Raw genomic sequence first — 21,843 nt, forward strand, 5'->3', positions numbered from 1 at the left:
CGCCGAGCGAAGAGTAGAGAAGGCCGAGCCAACAAAATCGTAATCTCGCCAGAAGGAAAAAAAAAAGGAAAAAAAAAAAAAAAAAAAAAAAGAAAAAAAAAGCTCAGAGAAAAGAGCCGAGCAGCTTGGACCGGGCATTGTTTGCATTCCTCCCTAACGAAGTTTTTGCAACTTCCGCATGCACCTACGCCGCCCTCGAGTCCAATTTTTGCGATTTTCCACGCTTCTGACTGCTCGTTGTTCGTAATTTATTAGTTCACGTAATTTTCAATTCGATGTCACGCATCACTGGCCATTTCCATTTGACAGTAATTGGTTGTTCACTACTAGAGCCATTTGCTTCTATCGATCTATATTCGTTAACATCGTTGGTTTTAATTGTTTTACATCCGAGTTTATCGATTCCTTTTTCAAGGATCCTTGAAACGTAAATGGGCCACGCGGAAACGTGCTCGGAAGCCGCATGTTTCTGAAAAATGTTAGTCACGAGTTAGATCGGAGAGGAACACCTGTGATATTCGTTATGTTATATAATTGCTGTATAACGATTATGGACGGGCGTGGTGGAACGGTGGCTATCAAACAATTAGGAGAAAGTTTCCGTGGTTACGGCTCGCGACGAGGGGTCGTTTTCGCGAGGTAAAGACGCGAAGACGGAGATGACGTGGAAGAACAAGAAGAAGGTGGAGGAGGTTAAGGAGGGATGGAATGGAAATGGTAGGGGACTAGAAGTAAAGGAGGGAGTCACTCCGGAGGAAGCAAGCCGAGTGGCGACGCCTCAGTGACCGAGCTTACTCTCCCTTGTGCTTTCGTTCGCAAGCGCGGACTTGCGAGTCCTCGTTCTCCCTCTATATACGTATATATGTGTATATATATATATATATATCTGTCTACTCTCGTCCCTCTTTTATCTCTCGTCTGCGCATAAAGCCGCCCATTTCTAGCCTCGTGGGTGCCTCGTGGACCTTTCGTGCTGCCTCCCGTGTTACGGCCCTGAGAATAAGCCAGTCGCAGTTTTATTACGCGCCCTTCCGTGCCTTTCTTTGTTTCCATTCTTTCTTTTGCTTTCGCCGGGGCTAGTACGTGTCGGTTCTGGTGAGATTCGCAGGCGGCTGTCGTCTAATTAACAACTGGTGAGAAAATTAAGTATCGAAGACAATCGCGTATATACACGTAGTCAGTGAACGTTTGGTGCCGTGTGAATTACAGAGGCACCGGCACTGTGGCTGCTTCTTTTAGTGTTGACGCAAAAATTTCCAAATGCCTAGTTCTTCGGCTCGCAGAGAGTAAACATCGGTGATGTTAACATGTGAGTTTACGCGTGATTACAGTCGCTTGGTCCTTTTTTTTTTCTCCTTTTTTTTACCCTACGTCGGGACAAATTGAATCGCGCCAAGTGTTTGTGAAGTATTAAAGTGAAGCGGTGCTGTATAGTGCTCCTGCGCAGTAGCAGTTTCAAGTAACACGCCGGCATTCGACATACATCTTGCCTTCTACTTTACGAAGCACGTTCTCGTTTCGCTAGTCTCTTCGCTCAAGGTTCATTTTTACATTTCGCAAATAACGGCATAGTCTGTCACCCGAGTGCTATTGTGCCTTGTTGTTCGTCATCCGACAACAGTGATAATTATTTACACGTTCACGCTACGGCATCATGGTTGATTTTATAACCTACCCGGAGATTTCCTACCTCTACGACGAATTCATGATGGTACGATATATTTTTTATCATTTATTTTCTTTCCTCTTCCGGAGGCGCTTCTCTTCCTTAGATCACCGCTACAGCTGAAACAGTTCTATCATCCGTTGATTACGTCGAGACGGTCTTACGTGGCGCGTGTTGCGCGTCGGTACCACGCTTTTAATTTTATTATGCTACATGTAATACGTCATTATTAACGATCAGGAAATTACTATGGTCGCTAATTATTCACCATACCGCTGTGTAACAGCTGCAAGTCGTTGCCTTCTATGCCTCATTCGGAGGCCATTAATCCTACGAGAGCACGAAGGTATTCTCGTGCTAATGTGAAACTATTGGGCAAATATATTGCCAACTATACCAAATACCGCTCCAACCTATCTATTAATATATTTGGTTATTTCTCACGCTATTCATCGCTGTCATTCTGTCACCATCCATCTCGTGACTAATATGTACTTGGAATATCTCGGATCTGTCCGCGCCAAGGATATTCCTTGAGATGTTTCCAACGAAAATTCGTTCCACCGAACGAATCTGATTCGTCGCGAAAGAAATTCGATTAACGAAATAACGATCTCGTAGACTCGATCTTTTCATACGTTGCACGTTATTTCTATAATTTTGCCAATCCAAGTCTTATTCAAATACAATCTGTGAACATCTTTCGATCGTTGGCGGAAAACGTGAAACGTTTTTAGCTGGCTGGAGGCACTATGGGTTAGTCCATGGAGTAATTAATCATTCGTACGATGGTTGCGTTAAAGATTCACGTATGTCTCTGGAGTAAAGCCGCGCCGGACTGTCGGTGCTGTCTCCGTGAGATCGGCTACGACGAGGTAAAGGGAAAGGTAAGGGAGATAGGTATAGGTAGGGTGAACCCTCGCCACAAAGTGGAACTACTTTACGGGAATATCACTTTGATCCGACGCTTAATGAACGATGGACCGCGCTCGGTAAGAGTACCCAGACTGAATTTAATTAGGGCTCTCAACTTGCTGGGTCGAGAGCATGACGGGATGCCGTACAGAATGTGTGCACGAAGGGAACGCGAAGAGAAATAGAGAGACAGAGCGCCGGGGTACATGATAAAAGCTCGGATGGAGCACACGGGATGCGTACGGTAGGAAACGAAGGCTTTTCCTTTTGAGAATGCCCGGAATATATCCATCACGGCGGCGATCATAGACGACAATACCGGACGACTATCCGATTGTCATGCAAATCATGGGGCGAGTGGGCGTTTATTGACTCTGCACAGTGCCAGTGATTCAAGTCGAAGAAGAATCGGCCTACCAGCGACCTTTATACTTTCTACTCTATTAGGCCTGGCTGTCCCAAAGTAATTGCGTTGCCGTGTCGTGTGTTGTAATTGGAAGGAGAGCCAACCAGCCGGGGGGATACGTACTCGGCCGGTTATTCAGGCAAATTGAAAATTCCACGCGTCGATAAAGGGTCAGTCTTCCTACTGACCTGATCAAGCACGCCAATTTGCAGAGCTTTGATTCTGCGGGATGACGCTCGACGCTCTGACGGACGCGCGACCGTGCTGCGCTTTAACTCGGAATGGGCCATTCCCCTCGAGGGAACGAGCCACGATTCCAACCATTTGTACGTTTGACCATTTGATAGTGGCGATGTCAAAGTGCTTTTATCTTCGATAACAACGGAACCGACTCGAAGAGGGTATGCATTTCGTTTAGAAATTTTTCTGCTCTAGCATTTTTTAAATTCTTTCAGTTGTATCATAAAGTTTGCTGGTACAAACTTTCCAGACTCTGATTGAATGACATTCATTTTTTTTTTTTTTTTTTATTTTCACTCGTAGAATCTATTGGCAATGTTATTCACTTACTCATTTATTCGTTTACTTACTTTTACACACATGAAATGAAACTAATGTATTCGTCTTGAGTGAATCATTTACACTCTAACATGTCTAATATCGTGACATTAATGTCGTTAAAGTTCGAAGAGAAACAGGAACGGACGAAGAGAACGTGAAACGGAAATTGAATGCGTTCGTACGGCAGAAAAATAATGTCCCACTTTTAGAAGTTTGATCGGGCGAAGTTCGTTTTGCTTCGAGAAATCGCGACGGCGGCATTCGATTTCTCGAATCACTCTCCAGGATCGACTTTCTCGATCTTCCAGAATAAGCGATGCGCTTGCGGGATACGTGCTGGCATTGTTTGTACAAATTGAGAAAACTTTATTTGCATCGGTGTGGTTGTGGGAAACAAGATGTGGAAAATAGGAATTGCACGAAATTCCTTACCGAGAGCAAACAAGGACGCGCCACTTGTGGTCGTTCGTAAACTAAAACTTATTTTCTTCACCAAGTGTCGAGAGTTCTCGGTTCCTCAGCTGCGCTGGATAATAAAATACATTGTTGAAGAAAGGCCGTGGCCGTAACTTGGCAAGAAGTATAAGAGGAAAAACGTAAGAAAAAGAGTAAAGACTTTAGGGCTAACCCAACTATTTTAGAAACGTTCGTTTTAAATGGCATTTAGAAAGAACGGTAAATTTCATTGTATGAAAATTTCATGTACGAAAACTTGACGATAGTCTCCATGGAGGCAATTAACATTAGCAATGACTTTTCAATAGTGGAATAGTAAATGAATAAAATTAAACAATTTGTAATATTGGACATTTAACAACACCTGAGGTATACTCATAGGTGTATTTATACAGTATATGATTCGTTCATACATTTTACGCTGATATAAGATTGGTATCTAATATTCATGATGTGCTACGTGGGTCAAGGCAATAAATACTACTAAAATATTGTATGCGCAATTATGAAATGTATTTTCAGTATTTTGAGAAAAAAAACAGTAACATTAAATGCATTAACGAGAAGTCAGTAGCGTTAAATTTTGTGTTTAGTCGCTCTTTGAACGATAGAATCATTGGAGGAATTGTCATTGATAGGATTTTCGATAAAAAAAAAGAAGTAATTGGATCTCTCTTTTTCATGGACGCTTAATTTTTCAATCATGCTTTTGTCTCTCGTCGAAACGGGGATTTGCTTAAATCGTTCGCGATCACCTTACTAGCACGTGTCTAATCTAAATATTTACGCAAGCGAGACAGATCGACTAACATCGCGTTTGCCTTAAATTTTCAAAGGAGACTTGACTTCCAACTTTAACGTTCCCAATCCTGATTCTGTCCGGCAGTTAAAATTATCACGAACATGTGTGACGTCATGTTGATCGAAGCGAGTCATAATAAGGCAAGCCAAACCACGTGTACTTAGTTGCCGCTATGAATTTCTGACGCAAGATCTAGGTTCCTTTATACACCTATCGGCTACATCGCAGCCCCGTTAAACGTACCTTGCTACATACATACATCGCGTAGGACGATGATTTGAAATAAAATCGATACAGCGGCGGCTACCGAACAGAAGTGCGGGAAAAATAATTTTCCTAGAAGGACGTGTCTTTCGAAACTGCGTTAATGAAGTAATGAAAAGACACGTGATAGGAAAAGTTTTTTCATATATACGTATTTGATTTGAATATGGATCTAAAAAGTTTTTGCATAACGTCGATACAAAGCAGACGGTTGCAAACGAAGTTAGGTGAATCAAGTAGTGGAAAAATATTCAGCTCCGGGGTTTTACAATTTTATCAGCGATAGGTCAACCCGTTCCTATAAACGAGAGGTCGGAAAGGGTCGAAAAAGGCGTCCTTCCCTTGTGCGTTTAGGTATTGTTACTGGTATCTCGTTCAGGCAGTGGGCAGGCTTTGTGTTTCTGCCCTAGTTTCCATGCAGACCAGACATACGGTTTGGGAGTAAATTGCATGAGGGAAGCAAAGGGCTAACTTGAGATAAAACATTCACGCCTTTTCCATGTGTAGCCACATCTACGTGTGCACGTGCATTTAGCGAACGAGTGTAGGCGTCAGACGCGCATGTCGCGCACGCTTGCGAGCGTTATCCAGCTTGGGTTAAAAATATTCGTACCGTACGAGTCGACTTGTTAAGTGCGTGTGTCCAAATTTGTCTCAAGTTGCCTCGATCGTATCGATTTTATTTTTAGAATTATTAAACATCTTCTTCAGCATTGAACGTTCAGCGTCTAAGTCGTTTAAATAACCGCGCGAATAACAAGCGTGAAACGCGAAACTACGTATTTGGCGATGCGTTAAACTCGGAAATATTCCAGCTGTCTAAAACGAAGACCAGGTCGCATACGGAAGTAGTTGTATCGATAAGTTTGGAAGGCTGATTCAAGTTCAGCGGTACAATGGCCAATTGACGGTACACGGGTTGAAAAGTAGTTTAAGAACAGAGGAATTAAACATGAGACAGCTAAAGGATGTTCCAACTTCAGAAATTATTCCAACGATACATAAATGTAGCCACATAGCGACACTCGACCACCGAGACTGTTTCGTTCTAACGTCTTTTCTCGACGGCTTTTGAAACTTCCCTCATTTATATCTAGACGGTGCGGAAAGCGTGCTCGGTTCAGTCGTTTTGGGTGGGTACTGAAGCTCTGGAGAAAATTTTCTTCAGTTGCATTCAGCTGGCATTAGCGTCGTGCCCAGTAGTAAAAGAGACAGTATTAGAAAGAAAGAAAGAAAGAAAGAAAGAAAGAAAGAAAGAAAGAAAGGAAGGAAGAAAGAAGTTAGGAAAGAAAAACGAGAGGAGACGATCTGCCTTTTTTCTGTTTCTTTCGGCCTGGAAGGGTGGCAGAAGTTTGCAACTCCATTCGCGGAAAGGTCGCGAAGGAGGTAAGAATGGAAGGGGATGGGCAGCATAATTTCAACAGAGAGAGAGAGAGAGAGAGAGAGTATGACGAACCAGCCAAGTTGGCTACCTCTACGAGGTACCCTCAAAGACTCTTCCGCTAATTTGATGATCCTCCAAAGGCCTGGGCTGCAATCTGCCGCTCGGCGTAGATTCTCTAGACATGGACCCTCGCCGATCTCTCTTCGTCTTGTTCCGGTCTAGGGAGAAACGTCTCTGAGGAGGTTGCCGGTTAAGGTTCTTCACTTTTCCTTTCATTCTCCTCATCCACTTTTGCCTACATGCAGGTCAAATGACAGAGCGCGTTAAACTGCTCTCGCTTATGGACACGTTCAAAGTGGCTCGTGCACCGCGGCCACCTGTAAAAGTAAACTCATCAAGATAACTGGACTAGTTGAATCGCTGGCTCGTTCCGCAGCACTATGCTTCCTGACAATCTTAACTACTAATTAATATTTTTCCACGTTCTTCGTTGTTGATATTTTGAAGAAGAACTTTCGTTGCACGTAAACGGAATTAGCTATCTGTGCTTGCGAAACATTTATCGTGTTGCGACTACACGGTCGAGAGCGATCTATCGTTTCGTGAAACTTTAATCGTCTCAAAATTATAGCAATAAACAATTTATGTTTGACCGAGAGACGAAAATTCTCAGCGTTTCTTACATCAACCACTCTTATACGACGTTACTTGTTCCACGGTGATCGTCTCTTGGGTACACGTAGTCGTTAAATTATGGTCTCGTGTCGCGTACCTTGCGGATTTGGCTTCACGTAACCGAAGATGAAGAAAAGGATAGAATTTCGCAGTAGCGCTGTTTCAGTATCTCCTCCTAGGGGCAGTACACCTTCTTATATATTGAATGTATGTTGTACGAGCTGCTTAATTCTGCGAAGCAGTTCGTTCGAATCTCGTTCACCATCCGGATTACGGAAGGTCTGATGAGTTTCTAGAGTAGGATCGCAGTACAGGTTGCCGTAGGATCCGGAACCTTGTAGGTTTCAACGAAGAAAGGGAGAAGAGAGGAAGAGAGAGAGAGAGAGAGAGAGAGAGAGAGGGCAAAGAGACAGTGGACACAGAGAACTGGAAGAGGAGCTGGGTCAGCGTCACCGGAGTGTATAATTGGCTTGATTGTCGGGTTCTAATCTGGTTCTCCTTCTGCCTTCCGTCAGAGAGGGACGTGTCCAGCCTGCCACCACTGGCACAGGAAGGTCCAGAAAATGCGAGAAACGCGACCTGCTTTTCCAGATCCTTTCGTTATTTATAATGCCTTTTATCCTGTTTCGGGCTAACCTCCGACATAACATTCCAACCCCCATGGAACTGAACGAATTCCCCTCGACGCTCCAGACATCGTGGAACGAAGATTTATCAGAAGTCATCGCGACAGTCGATCGTACGACGCGCAATTATCAAGCGTCGTTTCAATCAAAGTGCCAAAATTAGAATTACGCGAGATTTTTCATCGTGTCAGTGCCTTGCTTTAATTTGGCAAAGTCCAGCGTGGATTAAAAATTTACAAACGTTGGCCAGAAGAAAAGTGCGGACAGAGAGATATCCGACGTGCACCGCGACGAGATGAATTATAGTAATAAAACAACTGCATGGAAGTGCAACGTGTGGTTTTTATAAATATTTCGCTTGTTTCGGTCGCGTCGTCGCTGTTGGCTTCGCACCAACTGGGCTACACTACATTCTGGCTGCAGTGATTTCATATCAGTACACTTGCTATCTACGATCTGGACGGCGACGAGATATATAAATGCAACTAGTCAGTTCGTTGCGAAGATTTAGATTGCACGGTATTAATTTTCTTTCCTGAACTCTGCGAAGACAGAAATTGTTTATTTAAAAAGTATGTCGATGTACGAGCAAGACTCGCAATCATCGTACAGTCGTTTCAAGGAAATTATGATCAATCAATTTTTGACTTTTATTTAACAAGTCATACTCTTTGTGTCTGACTCGTCACTCTCATATATCGAACTTTCGTTCGATTCTTATTGAATTCCAAGCAAGTTGTAAATTCAAAGGCTAAATGAACGGCAATGAAAGGCACAGATACCGTACAAACACGAAATTAAATTGTTACAAATTAGATTGTTGAAAAGATCCAACGTGTAACGTGATCAAATATTGATTTCGATCGAACTGTTTAATCGTCATTCGTCGCGAGAGAACGATTTCCACGTACGCGGATGTTATCGTCGGACAATCGGAGAAATACAGAAAGTTGGCTGCTACTCGATCCGAAAGGTGGAAAAGGCGGAACGATAGTTTTAGAGAAGTCCTTCAAAGTGCGCTGTAAAAGCACGAACGGGAAAAGTTGGATTCAAGATAACGAACCGATATCGATCGAGAAGATAAATAACGGTGGAGCATGGCCGTGAGCTTGTTTTCATTGACTAAGTACGTATACTTTGCGGCGCACTTACGCGAAAACGGGGAAAGTGGCGAGGAGCGAACAGGTTGAACCGAGACCGGCGTCTCTCCCGGAGGGAGAGAAGATATTTTCAAAGACGACTCGGAAATTGCCTGTCCAATTGAATCGCAAACAATATGAAAATTTGTTCGAGAGTTTTGATTATACAAAGGAGGAGGCTACGGTAGACGGCGACGAAGGGCGAGTAGAAAGAGAAGAAAAGCAGCGGGCATATTCGATAAAGGAGCAAGAGAAGGATATTCTCAGCGGCGCTCGGAAACAATGGGCCACCATCAGACTTGCAAAGCGGATCGCGTTTTTACTTTCAAATTAAATTATTTTCCCCGTTTCGTGTACGATTAATGCTCTTCAGCCGGTGACCACGTTTAATCGACGATCTTCGTCCTCGATATTTTTGTTTACGCGACACCCGTATTTTTCCAACGTCGTTCAATTTTTAACGATGTGCTCTCCGAGTCGAATGCGGAACACGCCTACGCGTCATCTCGTTTCCTTGCTTTGAAATCCATATTGAAATACCGTAGAAGCTACCATTTTCGTAAAGCGTTGATTTTCTTGTGCCATTTATACATTAATTAATGAAACAACGTTGATTCGCGAACAATACAGTTTATCCCGGACACGGTAATAAAAGTAAAATCGCGATCGATTGATAAGTAGACGCAAATTCGTACGAACACAGTACACGTGTACACACATGTATTCAGGTGCACGCGTATATCGTTAAATTACCGTGCGGTTTGTACTTAATAAATCGTAATAAATTTCGCGGCGTGTTCAATTGCATCCCGTGAACGGTGGTGCAACCGTATTATTTACAATCATATAGAAATACGGCGTAATTATACTAGAAATGATAATACGAAGCATTGTAAATTTTACTCGGGCGAGAGCGTTAATCGAAGCAGCACGCACACACGTTGCGCCGATTATCGTGCCGCTTACCAATTTGCATCTGCATGGAAGTTACTTTGATTGCAGATTCATTCCGCTTAAACATGCGGCAAACCGGGCCATAAAATAACATTCATTCGGAGAAGTAGCACGCGACAACGCACGCGTTGGCAAAATCGATGTTACGTACGGTTGAAAGACGAGGCTGCCGCGGCCGTGGCAAGATCTTGGTTGCATTAGCAATACAATTTGCGAGTGTAACGCTCTTCAGAACCCGTTTCTGTCTGCGACTACGATATCGTGCGGTATCGCGCGCGGACTGTAAAAGGGCTCTTGAAACGGCACCTATCCGTCACAAACGTAGGTGGAAACTGGGTCGCGTGTATTTCGAGAATTGTTCCTTATCTGTGACGGCGCGTAACCACGAATTCGTTTCCCCATGAATTTCAATCGAGCGAAACCGCGCCGTCGTCGGGTGCCATCCTGACGCCCATTGACGCAACTGTTACGGACGCATCGTCGCGGTTCGCTTTAAAATTCCAAACTGTTCGTCAGCGGTCGATCGTAAGCGGGAGCGTGCTGTCTTTGTGACGCAGATCAACCCGGAAACGAATAACGTCGCAAGAAGAGAACGGCGCCAACGTTGTTGATTCTCCTATTTTTCAGATAAGGAAAGAAGCGTGCAAGAGAGTCGTTTCGAATTCAATGTCTCAGAATGCAGCTCCGTCGTATTTTACTAGTAAATCTTCTCCATCGTTGTTGAAATCGACGCTGGTAAATCTTCTCCGTCTCATCGCGATCTGTGCACGTTAATTCGGCAATAACAACTGGCAATAGGAGTGACACGTGTAAAAATGGCGAGAGCGGTAAAAATAAAGTTTCAATCGTCGCAGAGCGCCGACGGGCGCCGGTTTTATCAAACCAACGAATTGGGTAGAAACGTTTTCCATTACGAAGCGACGTCTAACCGTGGCAAGGAATGGAGGGAAATGGCAAACAGGATATCGCTCTTAGCGCGCAATTTATCCATCGACAGTCCGAGCTCGGCAAAAAGAATGGAAGATTTCGTGCACGTAACGCGTTTTCGAATCCTCGGGAGAGATTGACGACGATTGGGCCAAGTTTCGCATATGGCGGTGTGTTTGGGTACAGGCAACGTTGAAATACGCGCGATCACGTTTATACATATATATATACGAAACGCTGTCGGTCGCGTAAACAGGCCGAGCGAAAAGGCTGCGCGCGCGGGCAACTGCCTACAGAGATTCGCGACGAGAGAAGAGGGCAGAGGAAGAGAAGAGGAAAGCGGCATAATGCGCGCGGTATACCACGCCACTTCCGAATTACTCTGGCAAAATCTCCCCGCGTATTTGCATTCCCCCGCGGCGAACGCAGACAGAAATTAATTGCGTACTTGCGCGGGCAACAATGAAGCGCCATTCCCGTGTACGGGCAACTCTCCCTCGCTGGTCGCTCCGGAAATCAAAGACACTTTTGGTCGACCGCCCGCCCCGGCATCCAGACCCCGGATCCGGCCCGCAGCGCCGCGCCGTTCAAATTTCGTTTCGACCAGTTTATTTAACGTCTCTACGCCCGCGGAAAGACACGGCGATCTATCGCGTTAAAAGCGAATCAAGTGTAACGAACGACAACCATCGCACACTGAGAGAGAACTGCTTCTCTCCACTTTCCTTCTTTCCTCTGTTCTTTGCCCCTCTTGATGAAAGGGGAAGGGGATTACTCGGAACGCCTAATAACGCGAGAAATTGTTTCGCAACGTTGCGACGTGCGTTCGTTTCACGAAACACGACCGAGTACGAAATTCCATTGTACGAAACTTAAATCGCGTATGAGAAAATGAAGCGCACTTTGCGGAGCGAGCACTTTAGTACGAACTTTGAACCAATCTCGTCGGTGTCACGATGAAACGAAAAGTTGAGCGATATTTCGATGATGGAAATCTTTAGCCTGTTTCGGGTTAATTAACAGACGTTTCACCAGCAATTTATTGGAAATGTCGCGCGATTGTTTTCGAAAGGATATTCCGTTGTTAATTCATTGATCGATATAGTTTCGTTTCGATGATTTCATATTGTAAGTTTATCATCGGGCGGGGATTATTTTGGATGTTTTTGTTTCGTTTTGCTCGTCCGTTTCGCCGCGGTAAAATGGATTATCAGAACGTTCGGTTAAAGGGAAACGATCATAATTTTCTGGACTACAGCGACACGTACGAAATATCGCGTTGTTCGCGCGGGTCAACTCTATTTTAACAATCGAGTCGATTAAAATTACATCGAACGCTGACCAGGGATTTCCACAATAATGCCGGGCAAAATAAAATCTCCAAGTTTCGCGCGTTAAACTGTTAGTTGGATTTGACAATGAGCTTCCGTGTTATTTAAATTCGGGCCTGTAGCCGATTGAAAATCACGGTCATTGTAATTACCATTGGAAGCACGCAGGCCCGGGTGATTTATGGAATCATGAAATTTAGCCCCATTGTCGTACAAATTCGCGGGTAGCGGCGAGGAAGTTCAGCCGGTGGATTAATGATGCAGCGTTTATTTAGCGAAGCGGTGATAGTGGCTGGGAATTCGTACACAAAGGAAATGCGCATTGGACCTTTTAGGCTGGGAGGAATTGCCGTGTGCGAAGTCGTGCCGGAAGTAGGCGATATCCACTACCGGTGACACCCTTCTCGCAGCCCCTGGCCTGCACGGTGTCACACTCCACCGTAGGTTTATGGCTAGCTTTTTGTTCAACGCCATTAGCGACCCGCTGCCCGTTGCTTTTCCGTGCGACAACAACGACCATCGCGTCATGTACGACATAGATTTTACCATTAGCGTACCGGTGCGCACCGCGGCCACCTCCCGACCGGCTAGTTCCATCGAGCTGCTGTGGGAAAAGTTTACGAAGCGCTAATGGGAAAAAACGGAATTTCTTCCACGTAGAATGCTACTCTTTAAAGTAGAAACGATTAATCTTGTTCTTGTATTGCCAGCCGGTGCCACCACTGTAAACGCTTGGTTTTCCGTCCTCTCTTTTTTTTTTTTTTTTTTCTTTTTCACTCTTTCCTTCGTTCTACTCTCTCTTTTTTTTCTCTTTTCTTTTTTTCCTCTTGGTTTTTGTCTTTGTTTCTGTTTTTCGTTGTACGTTCGTACGGTTCACGGTATAGAGGTTTAGTGAAGTGCGATTATGAAATACGGTTCAATCACACGAACGTCGTAAATAACCGTTATCTCCGACGACGCAAAGTGACAAATCGTGCTCGGTTTTGCCGTGCCACGCGCGTCGAATTACAACGACACAGCGTGAAACTGTTCTCGCGTACACCGAAATCGACCGACCGCCCGGCATCCTTCTCCAACACTCTCGACAAAGTTTTCGCTCCTGTATAATTATTTGTCTTTGCGGAGAAGGTACCCGGGGGCGCAGGCGGAGAACGATGTAATACCAACGGTGGAATAATTGCTTAATTGACTTAATCATGGTACGCTTCATAATAATTATTTTTCCTTGATTATACTGCCCCGATAAGGGAACCTATTATTATACCTACGACGAACTTCCGAACTTTCTTAGAACTACGACCGGCGTCTCGAAATATCGTGAACCGCCGAAAAGGATCACACCGTGCCGGTAATTTATAGCAGTTTCAACTTTTCGTCTACGATATATCCGGCCCGTCTCCCTCGACGATCGATTCGTCCTCGTACTTTCATTTCGTCCTCACTGCCTTTTCGAGTTAGGTTTAGTTTGCCAGAGAAGCCGGAGAGTCATCCCCTTCGGCGACTTGTTTCGGGTAATTAAATCCAGGCAACCCGACGAGATGTCGGAGCCTGATAAATGAAGTGTTCCAGCAGGATGAGGGAGACCCTCTTCGCGAGGGTCGACACAGGGGCGAGCGGAGTGCTAGCTCGAGCTAGCAAGGGGTCATGTGAATATTGCAGGACTTCGCACTTCTCATCGCTCGTCGTCAGGCTTGCCAACGCGTTATTTCGCGTAGAGTGTGCAGTTATCATTTTCGGTTATGCAATTTTCGCCACTGCTTCCCTCTATTACGTCAATTTGTCTCTCTCAAAGAATTAGCGGTCATCCTTATTTTCTTAGCGCTTGTCGCGCTTAACTTTACGCAAAATACCTTTAGATTTTGTCGTGTTAGTGCAAAATTTACATCGACAATAATTCATCGTACAAATAATATATCGTTTCCTAGAAATTTGTTTGATAAGAAAATCTTCGTCGACAAGTAAATTAAGTTTCATTCTTTAATGCTTTGAAAATTGACCTTTAGTCGTGGTACTTAACTTTAGTGCAATCCTAACGAATTAAGAACAGAATGTAGCTTTATTGTGGTAACATGCCTTAAAAGAAGAGCTATTATTTCTATCACTAGTAAAAATATAAACTAATATAAAGCACAATGTGTGAAGTTGATAAACGAGACCAATATTCTTAGTACTTATTTATTTCTATAATAAATTCACGCTTTCTAATTTTGGACTTGCATCATTCGTCAATCGAAGGGCTCATTTGTTTCTCACTCTATGTGTCTACATCAATTTGAAAACTTCAATTTATCGCACCAATTAGAAACATATATTATATTATATCTATCACAAATTAATATTGTGTCACACATATTGTACCTGTAATTTGTTTCTCGAGTATTAACGGGCACGAACGGCTTTAACGAGCTATAATAACCAAAAATATCGAAATTCGAGACATGATGACATTCAGCTTCGGCATTCAATGCTACGTGTATGAAATATGACGTGTCTTTATGCGATGCGATAAATAAAATGCGTTTTTCATGTACCGCGACGTATCTCCGTACACATGGGCCTATGTCTATTCTGTATTTACCGTATTCACGGCGCCAGATTGCATTTATACCAAGCAAAGCCGCGAAGGCGGGTCTGTGACGAAGGCATATTTAATTCAGGCGACCCACGGTTTCGGCATTGTACGTGTTACATCGCGTGTGCCTGGTGCACGCGTTTTTCTAGCTAGCTCACAAAGACAAATTTCAACAGTAAACACGACTGGATCTGTGCCAACTGTATTTTTTCCCGAAACGTTATCGCGTCGAGCTTATTCGGCCAGCATTACTTTTCAGACCGCGATTAATGATTTTCTCGTACATTCACGTTGCAATTTCTAGCCGGTGTATTTCCGAATATCATCGATCAACGTTTGAACATTGTTATCGCCGATTTGTTCCCATCAAACATTGATAAAACAAATAAAAAAGAGTTGGCAACATTTTTACTTGGTCCATATTCTGAAACGTATATTCAAAAATAAATAAACGTATCTCTAACAAATGGCGTTATTGATTATGGAAACTTTGATCTTTCAAATGGAAACGTGTCGCGCCAATGGACTTTCATCCGCCCTTTGTGCCAATTTCACACATTTTTCTTACAAAATGTGTATAAAATGTGTAACATCACGATATAAAGTGAACAGAATAAATCTGTACGTGTGCTTGTTATAAAATTATTACATATATATTTAATACTTTGTACGTAAATGTAAAATTATAAATCAGTTACTATATTTCGAAAAGGATTTCTCTCATTTGCTTCGCCTCTCGGACTCGTGGTGACCCAACCGCGACGCAATGTCGCGCGCGCTGCCAGCTTTCAGCATTATTCAAATAATATATTTCAAAATTAATGAATTGAATGATACGGATTGAATAACATTTAACTGAATGTTATTTGAAATAGCCACGCGCTAATTTATTTGAATGTGAAATTGATTTTTTTTTTTTTTTTCTAAATTATTTCGTCATTCTGCTATTAAATGAAATAACTTTTTATTTTATTTTTTACTTTGTATTCGAATTCATTCAAATAATTTCTCAAGTACTTTCTTTGTATATCAAGATCGTCAATAGGCAATTTCATTACAACCAGATTACTTGTTATTTTATTTAATTGTCGAGTTAATTTAAATAAGAAATTGTTATATCAGTAGGTTTCCGTTGTGGATTTGACATTTTGAATACCACTTGTTTTTATCTTTCTGCTATACAATAATTATTAAATATACACAATAATTATTCATGTGAGCGAAAAGGAGCGAATGAAACGAATACAATCCATTTTTTTTTAAGCATAAGGTCACAATTCAAAATTTATGTGATTATAATCGTTGAAAGAGGATATGGCAAAGTACTTGCGAATCTACGTTGTATAAGAAAATGACATTCTCATTGGTTGGCCATTACCATTGTCAATAATTTCGCAAGTTGGCGATAATTCAAGATTGTTTGGCAGTAGGAATCACGATAAATCATAACGCGTGTCTGTTCAAAGGTTTAAACGATCTTTTCCCACAAATGTATCATCGCGTCAACAAAAGCGAGGAAGATATAGTTTCGGTGATAAAGTCAAATGCTCCACCCTCTATATTACGCGAAATGTAATGTACCGATGCCTATAGCAGACAGTTTCTTCCTGTACTTTACAACTTACATTATATCGTTAACATGTCGAACGTTATGACATTTATGGGTTTGGAAAGTATATTTGTAGTTTACGGTAGATGCAACGTGTTATATCAAGTTGGCCATTAACTGTGAACGTTCGATTACGAATCCGTCGTAATTCAAAGGTTCGCGATATCTGTTGCCCACGGACATATTTCAACATCGTCCTCAGCCATGCGGCCTATAATCCCGAAGGATTTGCTGTACACATGTTCGTCCCGTGCAAACTGTCCTCGAAATGTTCGATATCCCCCTATGTATCCACGGTGGGAAGATCAATGTCGCGCGTTTGGTTACGAATGTTGGATGATTTCTGGCCGCACCTGAGGCCATTTGTGAAGTTCGTGCTCGCGGTTCTATCCTAGCGACAGTTCCGGATCGATCTTCAAACACGCTATCGATCCCAGTGACTTCGGTATACAAGTTTGGACGTTTCACATTTTTGATTCCGTCGTCAGCCTAGAAAATTTTCTGCTCTTGGACGAGCGTAGAGCGTAGAGACAGTGAAGGATACCACGGTTTTCAGAGTCAACGTTGTTCCCACCATTTTTCTTGGCCGCCCTGATTTCTTCTTTCAACAAATCTTCGTCGTTTTTGTACCACACCACGAAACGTAATATTTCCACGGCGCGCGTCTCACAGGCTACCAATCTTCGCAAAAGCAATAATAGCACACCGTCCATCCAACTGTCCATTCGGACCAGTCCTCCTTCGTCTTTCTTTCTCTACGCTACGTCGTCCCTTGTGGCTCATTCTTCATCCGCTATCCTGTCGTGGATACGAAACTCCAAGAAGAACAACCCATCTTTTTCACATTTGTCCCTTCTTCTCAACTCTTCTCTTCTCTTCTCTTCTCTTCTCTTCTCTCCTTTTCCCTTCTCTCCCGTTTGCGAGTTATTCGTTTTTCTCATTTTCCCTTTAGCGTCGATATTTGCCTTAACAAAACGAAATCGCCTCTGCACGCCGTCGACAAGTGACGATGGTGCTTCGTGTTTGAACTATAGTAATTTGAGGCAGGCTAATGAAAGTGCTACGCAAACACCGTCGCGACGCCACGAAGTCAAAGCCGAAACCCCTGGCCAGCCTACTTGCAGGGCCCACCCTTTTCCTCCTTACCTCCCTGGTCTGTCTTTCCTCGTCTTTCTTTTCTTTCTTTTCTTTTTCTTTTTTCTTTCGCGACAGCACCTTTCTTTGCTATTGAGGTTTCTTCTTTCGATCGGCGTACCTGTATCGAATCTACAGATCGCTGCCATTAAATAAAAATTAATTTAATATTCGCGGTGAGCCAGCTATTCTTATTTTCATTAGGAGAAGAGGAGTATCGTGCTCCTTTCACCATTGTTTCCGAATCGCGTCCACAGGCATGGGCGTTAATAATTCGCGTGGCCAGCAGATCACGCAAGTATTAAATCAAACATCTTTTCTCTGCCAGAAGAAGCGGAAATTACTTTTTAAGTGAACGATCTTGTTGCATTCGTTCCCTCTGACGTTGATTCTAACAAAAACCAATATGAAACTCATGACACGAAACGCACAACGTTTATTCAACACGCTCAGCTGTTAGATTCAAGTCTCCAACGTATTTAGTTAGTTATTATAGTTGATGGAATCAATGTAGCGAGATGTTTGCTGCACGATCGATACCAAGTTGATAATCCAAGACGAAAGATGCAATTAAATTAGCAATTAAAATCTTGTCCGTTGAAACGAGAGCGCTTATATTTCAGAAGGATTCGCTTTCTTGGCACTACGTAGAAAAGTAGGTAATCCGAGGATAGTGTGTTAATCCGAGTTCTGGCTCCTGAACATTTTTCTTCATTTTTTCCAAGTACTTGTCCACTCGTTCTTCCAGCATATACTACTAGATTACCGTGTTATCCCGGAAAAGCGTTAATCTCAAGGAACATTTTGCGAGTACTTTTGTTAGTCTGGGTGCTCTACCGTCGCATAACTGTAACCCAATAAGAATGCCAGCGTTCTCGAATCCGTTGCGTTAAGTTTCTTCCCAAGTTGCCAAGTGGCAATTTCCACTAATGCTGTCCTCTGTCTTAACGTATTACGTTTCTTTCTGCGGCAATTCGCAGCAGTATCGTTGGACGTCTTTTACTCGAAGTAACAATAGATCGTTCTCTTTCAAGAGAAAGAGTCTCGTAGATTCACGAAGATCGGTTCTCCTTTTCTCTTCTGGCTTGATTTCTCGCTAGTACGCGAGTCAATGTTTTATTCTGAGATGGCCAACACCGGCCGACCTCGAACCGGCTCGTATCGTTGAAGAGGACCAAAAATATCCTCGCATCCAGATAACTCAATGGTAGGCGCGATTGAACACGCGCACCGAAACCATATGGCGCTTAGAGCTCGTTTCTGGTTTACAGAGTGGATATAAGGTCAGGATATGAGACCAGCTTCTGGAACGGTATCTTCTCGTTTCGTCGAACAGAAAGTTGGCTCGTGTAGACCCGTCTGTCCTTCCATACATTTTTCATATCACACTCTTTCTCCATCGTGTAACGACAGACGTGATTACCTCGCCAATTTTGCCCGCGCAAATTGTTACATAAATGTAAGAAAATATTTCTTATGTATAAATAACATGAAAGAAAAAAATAATTCCGCTATTAATGTAGCTAATAATATGTCTTTCGCCGGCACCGAGACGAACATTAATAACTCGACATAACTTTGTAACAAATAAGAGGTGACGTGATGATGTGAAACAGAATTGAATATAAAGGTGAAATGGATTTAGCTGCAATACATTGAAGGCAAAATGAATAGTAAAAAATATTTAAATTTAATCGCAGAACAAATGAATGAACACGTGCAAAGGATTACAAAGGCAATTTCTACATAATAATGTCACCGTATATGGACTCAATATTGCAAAAATATATTTTACGAAAACAGAGGAACTTTTCAATTTTCGCCATGGCCTGCTTGCTCGTTAAATATAATCGAAAATTGTCGGGGAAAATCTGTAGTTGATGTAAACTTTCTTTTTGGAATAATCCATATATTAATACATATGCAGGATGGTCCATTTAATGTTACAAGTTGTTTTCTTGGAAACCATTGCAGATATCGATTTATTTTTCGGTGGAGAGGGGGGTAATTATTTGTGAACCAAAAAGTTTCCTTTGAACAGCTGCAATAAAACTAATATTTATTTGAAACATTTTTCGTTATTCTGTGTAGTTAACCGGATTTGACGCTATTAAATTTTTCTTTGTAACCGTAGCTGAAATACAAATATAAATACTGCAACACAACAAAAGAAGATATGGAAAACAAAATGCAAAATGCATGTAAATCCGTAACTTGAATAACGTTGTAAAATGTAGAAAATAATGCAAAGATTAAATAATAAGTTAGAAGCTAATGAACATTTGGAATATTTAATAAATCTCGAGAAATATCTCAGGAAATATTTATTTTAACTTCTCCTCGATGCCGTCGCGAAGTTTCTGGTTCTCTTTAACTGTGCAGAATAACGAAAAATCAGTTTCGTTAAGAAGTGGAAAGCTTCGTTCTTTTCCTTTCGTATTTAAAGAAGAAAGAAATATATTAAATTAACTGAAAACTAAAAAAATAAAGAGAGATCCTCTTTGATATTTAAACGACCAAAAAAATCTTTTGTTTCTCAAATAATGAGACCCTTCGTGAACCAAAAAAAAAAAAAAAAAAGAGAAAGAAAAAGAAATAATCGATATCTGCTATGGTTAGAAAGAAAATGTTTCTCTTTGCAACTAATCCACCCACAAAATTTGACGAAATGTTTTGTGAGTTAACGGATATTGCGAGAGAAAGTATATTAGAACTGAAAATTTCATTTGAAGCTTCTTTTCAGGCAATCCACTGAAGTTCTGAGTTAATCCCAAAAATGCTGTACGGAATTATGTTTATCATTCGATGCATTCGAAGCCATTCTGTCAGGAACGGATCGATCTGCAACGGAATTACGAATTAATACATTTGTGGCGGCGGCGGATGAAATTCGACCGATTATCAGGGATAACTGGCCGAACGATCGTGTTTCGAAGTCCCGAAACATCAGGAATGCTCCATCCTCTCCGCATTTCTATCTCATTCCCATCGACCATTTCCATTAGCTGGAAATGTAATACAGCATTGCGCAACGAGTACACAGTCATGTTACTATATTCGTATGCGATTCGCCAATTCTCTCTCTCTCTCTCTCTCTCTCTCTCCCACTTTTATCATTTTTCTCATTTTTGATATTTTTATGTATGAAAAGGGACGCGAAATCTCGGCAAAAGTCACAGATCTTTCGACATTTTCTTTCACGTTCATATGTCTATCTATTGAATTTTTGGACAAAGTGCACTGTTTAGATGTACCTTAGCTTCTCTGGCAGCGGAAACGAGAAAGCGAAATCGCCAGAGAAAACTGATTCTCATTGCACGATCGTAAACTTAGTTTGAAGAATGCAGCAATAAAATCCACCAGCGGGTGCTTTCGTGGAACGTTTGACTGACCATGAAATCTTCCACAAAAATTATATCGTAATTCGTAGAAAGCAGTGGAAATACAGTGGTAGTTAGCCTGTACTTTGGTTAATTGTCTGTCGCTGCGTATCAACGTAAATAAAGCAATGAAAATTCACGAGAAAATCGTGAACGCACGCAATATATACACACACGTGCATATATTTGCGTATTTTAAATCCCAATTTTATTTATGAAATCAACGACAGGCGTCGACCGTAACAGGAATCGCTACAGTTGGCGAAACTAGAGAGTTTTACGCTCTAACGCATCAGCACCGTTAGAGGTTAATGGAGTTGCCAAGATCTTTCGAAGGGCAATGAAAGGTGAAGGACTGACGATGCTGACACAAGCTACATTTCTTTATCGTCTCTTTATCCGTTCTGACCCAGGGCAAGTGCTTCAAACGACGGAAGGTTAGACAGGTTCTCGAAAATGATGGATGTCTCCCTTTCCTTGGCTCGTTTACGAATCGCTCAAGTTACGATCCCAGAGATTCAACCTCGCTACGTCGGGCCGAATTGATAGTTATTGATAGCTACTCGGACTAACCTGACTCCGGAGGCAGCTTGATCGATGTCATGCACGATAGAGCATTCTAATTATGGTCAGACTACCGGCAATTATCTACAATCACCCAAGTCCTACGTTTCTCTTCGGTAATTATACTCTCAGGCTTTGTCGTCCTGTTAGGATTCAAGAAGTCACTTTCGATTTTAAAATGGCACCGTGATGCTCGTCGATCAACCGGTTTAACGACTTCATCTCCATCGGCCTCGGGACGGAAATAATTTTAAAATTCTTAAATCCGGAGCCTCGTTACATAATGCCGATCGACGGTTTCTGTAAAATGAATCAACGTCGGACGGAATCATCGGTTCCGACGTGGCTGTAGCATGGAGGGGAGAAAAAAAATCACGCTTTGTCTGGACGTTATGAGATTTTATGACAACGGAGATTAATTGTTTATCGATCGACGGGGCAGTGAACGAAAATGGGTGGCGGAGGGAGGGGGGAGGGG

At 42.4% G+C, this 21,843-nt stretch overlaps 1 protein-coding gene across 16 annotated transcripts in view; it reads left to right on the top strand.

Annotated features, from left to right (window-relative positions):
• The window catches only part of LOC122533483 (CUGBP Elav-like family member 4), a 571,418-nt gene that overhangs the window by 55,246 nt on the left and 494,329 nt on the right, over window positions 1-21,843 (top strand). For 3 of the 16 annotated variants that reach the window (XM_043663245.1, XM_043663253.1, XM_043663241.1), the window contains exon 1: window positions 1,410-1,711. The exons of 5 other annotated variants lie outside the window; for them this stretch is intronic. In XM_043663245.1, coding sequence (XP_043519180.1) covers window positions 1,655-1,711 — 57 coding nt within the window. In that variant the 5' untranslated portion in view covers window positions 1,410-1,654. Of the gene's footprint in view, window positions 1-1,409; window positions 1,712-21,843 lie in introns of those variants that run through there. 8 more of the 16 variants (XM_043663240.1, XM_043663244.1, XM_043663249.1 and 5 more) reach the window with 4 other exon arrangements.

The sequence above is a fragment of the Frieseomelitta varia genome, unplaced genomic scaffold (genome assembly GCF_011392965.1).
Source record: "Frieseomelitta varia isolate USP_RPSP 00005682 unplaced genomic scaffold, Fvar_1.2 scaffold_532, whole genome shotgun sequence".
NCBI classification, from domain to species: Eukaryota; Metazoa; Arthropoda; class Insecta; order Hymenoptera; family Apidae; genus Frieseomelitta; species Frieseomelitta varia.